This window comes from Seriola aureovittata, chromosome 18 (genome assembly GCF_021018895.1).
Source record: "Seriola aureovittata isolate HTS-2021-v1 ecotype China chromosome 18, ASM2101889v1, whole genome shotgun sequence".
Lineage (NCBI taxonomy): Eukaryota > Metazoa > Chordata > Actinopteri > Carangiformes > Carangidae > Seriola > Seriola aureovittata.
Genome location: NC_079381.1, coordinates 22,498,904 through 22,510,000, shown reverse-complemented (window position 1 = coordinate 22,510,000; position 11,097 = coordinate 22,498,904). Strand labels below are relative to the sequence as shown.

The 11,097-nt window shown below is 41.8% G+C and overlaps 1 protein-coding gene across 2 annotated transcripts in view; it reads right to left on the bottom strand.

Annotated features, from left to right (window-relative positions):
* The window catches only part of ptpn11a (protein tyrosine phosphatase non-receptor type 11a), a 17,542-nt gene extending 7,716 nt beyond the window's left edge, over window positions 1–9,826 (bottom strand). For both annotated transcript variants that reach the window (XM_056403525.1, XM_056403527.1), the window contains exons 1-6: window positions 9,541–9,826; window positions 6,740–6,862; window positions 3,940–4,134; window positions 2,614–2,806; window positions 1,351–1,470; window positions 1,145–1,258 (exon numbers count right to left, since the gene is read on the bottom strand). In XM_056403525.1, the coding sequence (XP_056259500.1) occupies window positions 1,145–1,258; window positions 1,351–1,470; window positions 2,614–2,806; window positions 3,940–4,134; window positions 6,740–6,862; window positions 9,541–9,554 (759 nt within the window). In that variant the 5' untranslated portion in view covers window positions 9,555–9,826. The remainder of the gene's footprint in view (window positions 1–1,144; window positions 1,259–1,350; window positions 1,471–2,613; window positions 2,807–3,939; window positions 4,135–6,739; window positions 6,863–9,540) is intronic.
* Window positions 9,827–11,097: the final 1,271 nt, after the last annotated feature.

Genomic DNA, 11,097 nt, shown 5'->3' with positions numbered 1-11,097 from the left:
ATTTATTCAAGCCCTTTTCAGACACGGAGTACGTTACATAACTGGCCTCATCTATCTGTGAAAGTGATGGCGTTCGGTCGTTCAGATATGTAAATGTTTGTTGTGGCTTTATTCAGACCTGACAGCACATTTACAGAAAGAGTCTCAGAGAGAGAGAAAGAGAAAGAGCTGGAGAAGTCATGACAACGAGGAAGAAAAGTTTTCTCTGCATCACTGAAGGATCTCACACACAGATAAGAATCGGTTGGTAGCATCTGGCCTCATGAACCTGTAGTTCTGCGGTGTGTCGTGTCGAGCCCCTAATTTACACACGCTGCTCCGAGCGGACGGTTGTTTTCTGACGTTTGCGCCGCCACGTATTCCCACAGGTCGTCTTTCATTTTTGCCTCCACACCCTGGAGAGTCGTAGTGAACGCGGACAGGAAGAACAGGAAGCAGGTCTGATTCACCATGAACTGCAGCTGAACTCGATCCCCTGGAAATTCTCATCATCATTTTAGTCAAATTTTTTTCTGCACAAATGCAAAAAAGACTAAAACATACCGGATCACTCACGCTGACAACTGATCTTATCGAATAAACTCAAACAGAGAGCTCAGACTCTTCTGAAGCTGGAGTCGGCCGACTGGTGCGCATCGACCCATCGACACAACCACTGTGACACTGACGTGGACGGTCTTACAGGATTGTTGGAGGCCGACACTGATCTTGTTATTTGTAGAAATAAAAACAAACTTTTGGAAACAGTGACACTGGTCGGGTTCTGAACTCTGTTACCTGTGAAAATAAACTTTTTGTTCATGTTTTAATGACTGATGTGAATATTCACAACGTTTCACTGCTTAATTAAACAGATTCTGTTTTCTTGGTGCATAAGAGAAGATAATGAAGTGATGGATGCACTGTAGGTGCAGTCTCTGTTTATGCCTGAGCTGCTGTGGCCTTTTATGTTCATCTGAAAACATTCAATACAAACTTCAACCTCATTGACTTTTACGTAGAAGTGACTCTGGAGCTCAGCGAGATGTTAAACCATCACGTTTATTTAACAAGGTGCACGTCTGAAAAGGGCTTTAGTGATGTTTTTTTGTTTTGTGTGAAAAGACACAAACTAAAAAGTTTAGAACCAGACAGAACCACTCACCTCAAATTCTTCCCAGAAGCCCTGTTTGACTTTGTCTGTGGCTTCCGCGAGTTTGCTCAGCTCCCTAACTCGACTTTCGATCTCCGCCGCGTTAATACGAGTAGTGTTCAGAGGCTGCGGAGGAGAACGAGTCAGGACAGAGATTAGAATCGGAAAACGCCGCGGCTGCTTCCTGCTGGGGGAAAACAGGGGGATGGCGACATTACCTGTTTTAGCTGAAGCACGGTGCCCAGAGTTTCCACCATGGGGTTCTTTTTGTAGTGCTCTACCAAGTCGGTGAGGGAGTCGAACTTCTCGCCTCCGCCGACGTCGTATTTCAGGTCGTGCTGAATGAGAAGCCACAGCCACATCAGCAACAAGTACAACAGAGCAGTGTCACCATCATGAGACAACCAAGATGTTTACGAGCACAGAAACAATAGGCAGATTGTAATGAGATGATAGACTGCAGTTCACAGCTGATTTGATTAGATTCAGCCACAATCAGGATCTGAAACTTTAAAAATATCAATAAATAAAATAATAATAAAAGTGTTACCGACATAAATCACTCCTTATTTCAAATACTGAATTAGCAATACCACAGGAAATGATGTCACCAAATGTAAACATGGGCAGTGATACACTTGTTGAGGATGGATTTAAATGCAACTGGCTGGATGTTGGTAAACAGTGTCATTCCTCTGAGTCTGGGATTTTTAATAAAGCTGTACAGGTGCAGGTCCATGTGAATTCATTAGAAAAAGTTTTGCCTTAAACCGGGAGGAGCTGGGGCCAAGTGGAAGTAGCATTAGCTGCTAACGCTGGCGTTACTTCCCCTTTGTTTACAGCTCCTCCCTGTAGCCGTCAGGTCTTCTTAAATGAGGGTTAATGTCAGCAGCTCTGTTTTAAAACCACAGGGACAAATGAAAAGCCTGGAACAGCAAAATAATCCTACTGATCTATAAAAATATCTACTGTTCTTTATTATTCGTGTTTCGTTATTATTCGGCTTTTTGCCCATGTCGGGCTCCTGTAGGAATGACGGCTCTGTTTTCCCAGTGTTCTGATTGGTCTGTGTTCGGGGTGCTGGCAGGTAAGATGAGATCATCTGAAGTTAACCTGCTCTGGTGCAGGTTAGCTGTGCATCACAGGTTACCATGGTGATGTAGACCTGTTAAAACTGGGCCAGCTGTGTGATACTGGAGAACCAGATATAATCCTCAAAGATAACCCACTAATCCTGCTTCATGCTACAGGCCCCAGGTTTTCTCAGATCCCCTTCCCAGACAACAGAACACTGCACGCACTCCAGCAGTAAAAACATCTGGATCATCTTCACATCTGTACCAGTCAGGATCACACCTTTAACGGAGAGTTAAGGTGTGGGCAGTACTGGTACCTGCACGCTTTACGGTAGCACCAACTGCTGTAACAGAGGGGATGTGAGGAGGCAGGGACAGACAGGGGAGCTGAGGAGTGTTGTTTACCTTGCAGCAGATCATGACGTGAGTGACTTTGGGTTTGCTGTCACTGCTGTCCGTCTTGTCGTCTCCTGTACGAACCGACAGGACGAAATCCCCCGGATGGCTCTGGCTCTCTCTCACCAGGAAGCTGCCGTTCTTCCCTTTCTCCGTCAGCAGCTTCTCAGCCTCCCGGCCCGACAAGTGTCCGTGGAACCATCTGGCAAAAACACACACACCAGTAAAACAGGTTTCAACCGGACTCTTAAAAAACATCTGCTTCCATTGTTGATGAGGATAAACGTGTAACTTATTTTCTTTAATGGCATCACTGCTTGTTTACATGAATAAATCAAGGATGTTTATTGTTTGCAAACATGGTTAAACAAGCAACAAACAATAACTTGAAGGATCTTTTTCTTGTGAAACTCAGCAGATAAGTGAAACACTAAACATTTTCTCTTGTTTTCACCCCGACATGCCTCGATTACGTCTCACCCTCCTGCAACTAAAGTGCAGCTTCACACACAAAATCCATTTTCTGCAGCATGACAGTAAAGAGAAAACATGTCCGCCTCCAGGTGTGGTCATCAGATCCCATCACAAGCAAACACCTTAAATTAAACGTGCACTAAACAAGTCAAACAATCAGCTCACTCATTAAATACGTGGCTTTTGCTCTGTGATGTTAGACCGCCGCTCGTTTTCCCCGAAGCTTCTCTATTTCAGACACAGCGGGACAACATCGCTATAAAACACCGCTGGAAACCCTGATTTCATTTCTGGGAAAATAAAAACGTGGCAGTATATTTGTTTTACTGGCACGTATTTTTCTTAATTAACCAAACAACTGGAGTTGTGAAACTGCACATATTGTATTAAGGGAGAAGACAAAGTGGATGAATGTAATGGGAACACAGTTTGCCACAAGGTCTATAACCACTACAGTCAGCCAGTTCCTCTTTCTCAGGATGGAAAAGTACATTTTCACAGTAATTCCAGTTAATGTGATGAAGTGTAATCAGTTGAGGAACCTAAGTATGAGTATAAGATCACAAATACTGGTTACTCCCATTAGGCTGACAGCAGCTCTGTTCAGCAGAGACACAGAGGCTTTCTTGAGACAAGCCTCCTCCATTATTTGCAATCTACAACGCACTCAGTTGCCAGTTTATTGGGTGCCATCTCAACCTAATGCAGTCTAATGCAGCGACTCTCTCTGCTGTTATATACTGAGGTGTTTCTAATATTGTGTCCACCCCATTTACATCAGTAATGGTTCATTAAATATAAGAAAAAACACATTAAATGTTAGTTATGCTGGTAACGTCTCATCGGGTCGTCACCGCTCACCTCTCTGAGGTGGGATCAGCACAGTTGAGCGGATACTTGAGCTCAATGACGTCTCCGTTTTTCTCCTTCAGTTGCCCATGATGCTCCATGTAATACTGCACCAGCTCTGCAAGAGTGGCAAACTTCTCCCCGCCGTACAGGTCGTAGTAATCTCCCGTGTTCTGGATCTTAATATGAGTGACGGCTCCATTTCGCCTGCAGAGAAGCACAATCATTTAGAGGAGTGTTACCAGCAGGAGTGAGATCATCATCATCATCATCATCATCATCATCATCATCATGACGTAAACAGGCCCCAACAGGAAGCTTATGTTCGTCCTAAAGAGTCATGTTAATTAGTAAAAATCTAACTGTTACACAGTCAGTGTGGTGTCATTATTACATTAGATTCACCTCTGTTTCAGGTTTATTCAGGGAAATGTGGAAAACGTGTTTAACCCCAAATATATACTTAAGATTAATTATTAGTTGATTATTTTCAACTGTTCTAATAATGGAGTCAAACATTGCCTCGTTCCAGCTTCTCAGCTGTGAGGATCTGCTGATTTTCTCAGTCTTATGTGACAATAAATGGATGAACGAATGAATAAACTTAATCAATTAAACTGTTAATTGATTTTTTAAGCAAACATGCCGACAACTCTCTGGTCCCCTCTTCTCCAGTGTGAGCGTTTGCTGATTTTCTCATTGCAAACTGAACATGTTTGGACTGTTGTAATCAGATTACAATCAACAAGGTCTCTGAGACAACAGGATTTTTCTGATTAATTGAGAAAATAATCAGTAGATTAATCATTAGCTGCAGCTCTGCTGAGTGTCTTTGGGTTTTGGATCGATCAACAAGCAACTCCACGAAACTGTGACACTGTTATGACACATCACAGACGAAACAATTAAATGAATGTTCAGCATATTAATCAATAATGAAAAGTATTATTAGCTGCATGTTTTGAATCCTCCAACCCTTCTGATGCAGAGCACATGCATGAACAGTTTAACACCACACACACACGCGCCTCCAACAACACAGGCACCATCCCTGCTATTAAAATAAACTGTGAAAATATTAAGCGGCAGAGCGCCGACACCGAGACTCAACGTTGGCAAATTTTAAAAGGAAACCACCACATTTTTATGACACAAACCAGATAGACGCCGTACGCTGCTCTGAGTCATTGTAGGTGACCACCATTATTCCGGAAAATAGAAAAAAAAAGGAGAACTTGTGGCAGGTCTGAGGTTCAGTAGCATGTAACCTTGGATGACTTTTGGTTAAGTCTGGCAGAATGTGCACATAAAGAGACAGACGTGCTGGTTTGAACCAGCGGAGACTAGTCTCCCTGTGGAAATGTCCCCGTTTCCACAAGAGGAGCACGACTTGTTTTGTTTCCATAGGAAGTAAATATGGTGCGAGATGAGAGACTGTACGGCTAAAATATGAGACTGTTACAAAAATACCACTGGCTACATCAGCTGAACTGAGTTAATGATACTTCATCTTAAAAATTTATGACTCTACAGGCCCTTAGATAAAACCACTAACTGTTTTTTTTTTTGTTTTTTTTTTATTAGTAAAAGGTTGGTCGTCCTTCTCTGGATGATGCTGGTTTCCCACCATCATCCAACACAGTTCATGCTGAAGATGGAGCAGCATTTGTTGTGGGGATCTTTTTTTTTTTTTTTTTTAAATAATTATCCCAGCATCATTTAACAGTGAGTATCACATCACATTTAAAGCTGCATTAGGCGATTTTTCAGGCAGGGGAACAAACTGAAAACACAACACTGACACATCATATCATCTGATTAAACTATGTGAAGCGTATGAGCAAACAGTTGCCTATCACACACCCAGGAGGCACAGAGCAACATTATCTTTCATTTTCAAGTTTTATACGTGTCCGATTGATAAATGTAAGTCCAATATTTACTCCCGTTAGTTCCAGTTTCATCTGAAGCAACTTCTAACTGAAATATCTATTTAGTATTATGTAAGCTAGCCGACAGACTGATGTCCTAAAAAGCAAAGTATGCATAATTAACATGTTGCTTAAGGTTTGAATTATAAATTACTGAGATAAAATTCAATTTGTCTGGTCCTCAGGGGTCTACTCCAGAAAGCAGGTTTAACAAACTGAGTGTAACCCTGAACTCGGAGCTGACGAGCCCTCAGACGGGAAACTCTGAGTTTTCTGTTCCAGAACAGCTGATCTGAGTTAGTTCAATCAACTCTGAGTATGTTCACTCTGAGCTGAGAGCGTGCATGAGGAATATAAAACACCATCATCAATGGAGCTCCGATTCAATGATTCACCGTGGCAACGGGTAAATAAACAGCACAGTCTCCATTTGAATCCAGCGCAGGCAGAAAGATGAATGTGTGACATTAATGCACATTTATCTTTAAGAAACAACAGCAGCAGAGGAAGAGTCAATAAGTTCAAACTATTACATTTTATTCATTGTTGTCCACTAGACACATTATTTAGCAGATTTTTTATTTCCTTGAGCTGGAATCTGCTGTTGGTTAGATTAAATGTTTGAATATATTTATTCAGCCGTGACCTGATGGGGACAAAGAAGAAGATGAAAATAAAAACCAAACAGATAAGACAGAAGTTTATCTATAGATCTTGAGTGTAACCTCACAGTGGGACCCAGTAACAGCCTCATGGTTTTGATGATTTTCAGTTGAAAAAGCGTTGAGGTTAAAACTTAGTACATTTTCAGGCATGTAGAATTTTTGACACAGCATTATATTGTGCTGCTTTATGCACTCATGAATGCCACCATCACTTACCGTACTGAGAGGGTGAAGTCTCCTGGATTACTCTTACTGGGTCTGGCTAAAAAGCTCCCATCCACCCCACGAGTCAGCAGGAGGTTTTCAGCCTCCACACCTGTGATGTTGGGGTGAAACCACCTGAGAGAGAGAGAGAGAGAGTGAGAGAGAGAGAGACACAACGATCAACCTAATTTACTGTATCATGCACTTAATTCACTCTCCACCGTTTCATTTGAGTGTCCACGCTTTCAAAAATCACAAGTATTGTCCATGGCATGTAAAATACTTTTTTCTAACAATCACACGAAGCAGTGAGTTTCACAGATGCCAAAACTGAACTTGAATCTTAAACGACTTAAACTTTATCGTCCACGCGCAGAAATCTGTCTTGTAGCCCAGTAAAGCACAGAACACACACAGAACTACTGTACATGCAGCCATCAATTGTCCATGGCAACAACATGGACGACCAGTTATTGTGATGAATGATGAATGCGTTTGAAATCCCAATTCACTGTTCACTACAGACTTAACTATTGAGCGTGAATGAGGGAGCGCTTTCAGTCCTCTTTTTAACCACCGTCGAGGATTTGTGAACGAACCTCTCAGACCAAATATCAATGCATGCTGTGTTCTGTAAGCACTGTTTGGGATTAAAATACTCCTTTCTCTTTCCCCGTCTTTTTTCCAGGACTGTGTGTCTCTTTGGTTCATGTCTCATGTCTGTGCTTCAGCCAGACATCTGTGATCCAAGTCTTCATCGTCCAGCAGGCTCAGAACTGTCTTCACATCATATGTTGCGTGCGATTAACTGCTTCATCCTCTCTTGGCATCTTGTATCTTCTCCATCTGTGTGAATATTATCGCTGAGTTCTGCCTCTCGTACCAGGCGTCTGATTGGCCCCAAATTCATTCTGCAGCAGGACATCGAGCCCAGACATAAGGAGTCGTGCAACAGACGGTCTGGTTCCCACAGAACCCTGATCTCAACATCATGGAGTCAGTCTGGGATCAAGAGACAGAGGACACTGAGACAGCCTGAATCCACAGAAGAACTGTGGCCGGTTCTCCGAGATGCTTGGAACAACTGAACCTGCCAAGCAACTGGAAAACTGTTTGTAGTACTGAGGCGAAGTGGTGCTGTTTTAAAAAGGTGAAGCACAGCAAATACTGTTTACTGCTGTTTGTGTGAAGTAAATTCACGAACAAAAACTATTTGTGGCATTACTAAAGCATTCTCACTTTACTTTTAGTTCCTGTCTGTCCTCTTTCCAAGTTTTCATGGTGCAGGGGAGGTTTTGTGGTTAATGTCTTACCAGCTCTTGGCAGAAACTGAAACTCACTCAACATCTTCTCTGTAATACGGAACATCCACTTCAAACACATTTAAACTCTTCCTGAAACCTTTTAACCTTTTACACTCAAAAATGTATTTTGATCTTCACATAATGATGCATGTGCAGAGGTTGACACTAGAAAAAAGTTTTCACGCTCAGCTGCTGAACGTGAAAAGTTTCTCTGTGCTCACCTTAACCTCCTAAGACCCGAACTCTTGCATGGCGTGCATTTTTAATTTCTCTTTGCTATTTAGGCTGATTGGGACCTGAGAAAAATTATGTCCACAAATGAGGACATTAGTTTTAAATTTCGATTACTGAGTGGCAGTATAATATCCTCATATGTGGTCACCAGGCCCTTGTTGAGAAAAAGTTAGTATTGTGGTCTAGAGAACCCAAAATGTGAGGTCCACATATGTGGACGCCAGGTCCTAGGAGGTTAAATCTGTGTTTAAGTCATGCACCTGCAAGCATGACTGATGGTATGTATTGGTCTGTATGTAACTGTAGTAGTACTAATATACTACTCTCTCTCTCTCTCTCTCTATATATATATATATATATATATATATATATATATATATTATATATATATATATATATAGAGAGAGAGAGAGAGAGTAGTATATTAGTACTAGTTACAAAACTTTTGAAATGAAAGATATTTGTATATTCATAGATTATGGGTTTTTCAAATAAGGGAGAAGGTGTAAATGTCTTTAAACTTTTTCTAATTGATGATTCACAGCGGAACATTTTTATGTCTTACAATGACTGAATGGGATCTTTAATATCTAAAAGAAATATGAAATGTTTGTGCTTGTATTGTCATTCTGTTTCTTCATGTTCTACTGCTGCTATTTCTATCTACTCTTTCTATATAACAGCTTCTTCGTGTTTGACTGTCCTGGAGGAGGGTTTTCCTCTTCTGTTGCTCTTGCTGAGATTTCCCTGGCAAAAGGTTGTTATTTTCTTTTCCAAATCAAAGCTCTGTGGACAGAGGCTGTCTTTAACTGCCCTGAGACCAGTCTGTGATTGTGTGCTATGCAAATAAAACTGATTTTACTCGGGGGTTCAAAGAAGTATTGTGGGGATTTAAACAGCAGCTCCTGTCACAACAAACCTCCCCTGTGTTTTTTAGACAACAGTTGTGTTCGGTTTTCAATGAGTGTAGCTAGTCTATACTTTTCCTACTACTAACTATGATCTGAGAACGGTTAACTAAAGCAGAACCACAGGTTTGATATCAGAGTTAAAGCGTTAACAGTGTTTAGTAAACATCTTCAGACTGGGCTCTAAGTTGCCGGTGTGTGCTAAATGAAGCAGTGTTTAGCTAGCTGCTCCTCTGCCATCACTTTTCTTTCCAGAAACGTCGACACACTCAGACCCCGTTCGCCGACAGTCAAACATCCAAACAGCTGAGTTTAGTTAAAGCTAGCTCGGCTAACATTTCCAGCAGACATTGTTTTCCAGACTTACCTCCGAGATGTCATTTTTTTCGTTCCTCACTTCCTCGCTGGCAGTTAGCGGTAGCTTCAACTAGCTGGCTAACGTTTCCGACCGTTTCTGCTTCGATCACAGGCTAAAGTGCTTCATCGGTTCACCCCCGGTCAAAACGGGCACCAAAATCCGGGCATCCACACACAATTGTGACGGCGGGCGTTTACAAAAAATAAAAAAAAAGTCTTTAGGCCTCGGCCCCGGAGACTTCACAGCAACTCGATTACTGGACGACTTCTTCTTCTTCTTCTTTTTCTTCTTCGTTCCAATCGCCAATTGCAACCAAACGGATCATTACCGCCACCTAGTGCTCAGTCCTTAGAATTACCGCACGTCACCGAACACGCGACAAGGTAGAGGGAGCGCGGATATCTTCACCTTGCGCGGCCTCTCTTCGCCGTCGCTTCGCCCTCAGTTGAAGCCGCAGAGCTCGACCCCTTCCTCCGGCATGCAGCGTGACAAAAATTAAACAGCCCTGTCGCGTTACTATTCGCGCATGCTCAGTAAAGGCTTACCGGTGGAACAAGCGGTAAGTGGTGCGGAGCGTCACCGCAGGGTTCGCCAAGATTCCGCAACGGGACGTGCGGTGCTTGCGTCAAACAGAAACTTTGCAGCTGCACTGCTCAAATAGAAATCAGTCTGTTTTCTATTCTCCAGGAGCGTTTTGATGGAGTTATATTTTAACCCTTGAGTTTGGTTTCTATTGCCTTTATTGTCCCTTATTGAGACTCTAACAGACCCCAATGTGCAAAAAATAATACTGCTAATTGAAAAATATATCAGCTGTTCTCTCAGATATTCTTTTATTCTACACTTCTGTTCTTATTAAAACCAAATATGTAGAAAAGTACTGAAGTGGTAACCATTGACTTTGACAAAATGGCCTTGCACATTTAATGGATGTGACAACAAACTGAAATGACCATAAAGCAATGTTAATACACCAAACAAGAAATATTCAATACATATTCCTTTTGCCAGTGTGTTGTCTTAGTGACATTACTGATTTTGTTTGTTCATGACTGAACTGTTATAAATCTCCACTAATCGGAATCCAAAACAACTCACTATCTAACCATGTTTTCATGTTTTTGTTTTTATGTGTTGTACATAAAAGTTTCCAACCAAAACGAATACACTTGTTCAGCCTTCTTCTCCTTATCTCTAACTCACTCAAATGACAGCCGCCACAGCTGGTGCCAGAGTTGCCAGGTTAGCTGTCACAGTGTCTGACGATGTCATGTGAACAGACATTTCTGACATGTACTTTCAGTGACATACTAATGTGCCAGGGCCTGCTGCTGACAGCTGCCACAGTGTGGGGACTCACTAATGACAGCAACAGGGAAAAAGATGTGAAACACTTGTGACATGTTTGAATGCTGAAGATGCTGAATAAGAATACTGTAGACTAAAGTGACGTGGCTCAGGTGGGAAATAACTATATCAAGATGGATAATTAAAAATAAGGTAGCTCAATGTGTCAGTTTATTAGTGTGCTTTAAGTAAAAGCACCTTATACACAAAAAATGTTTA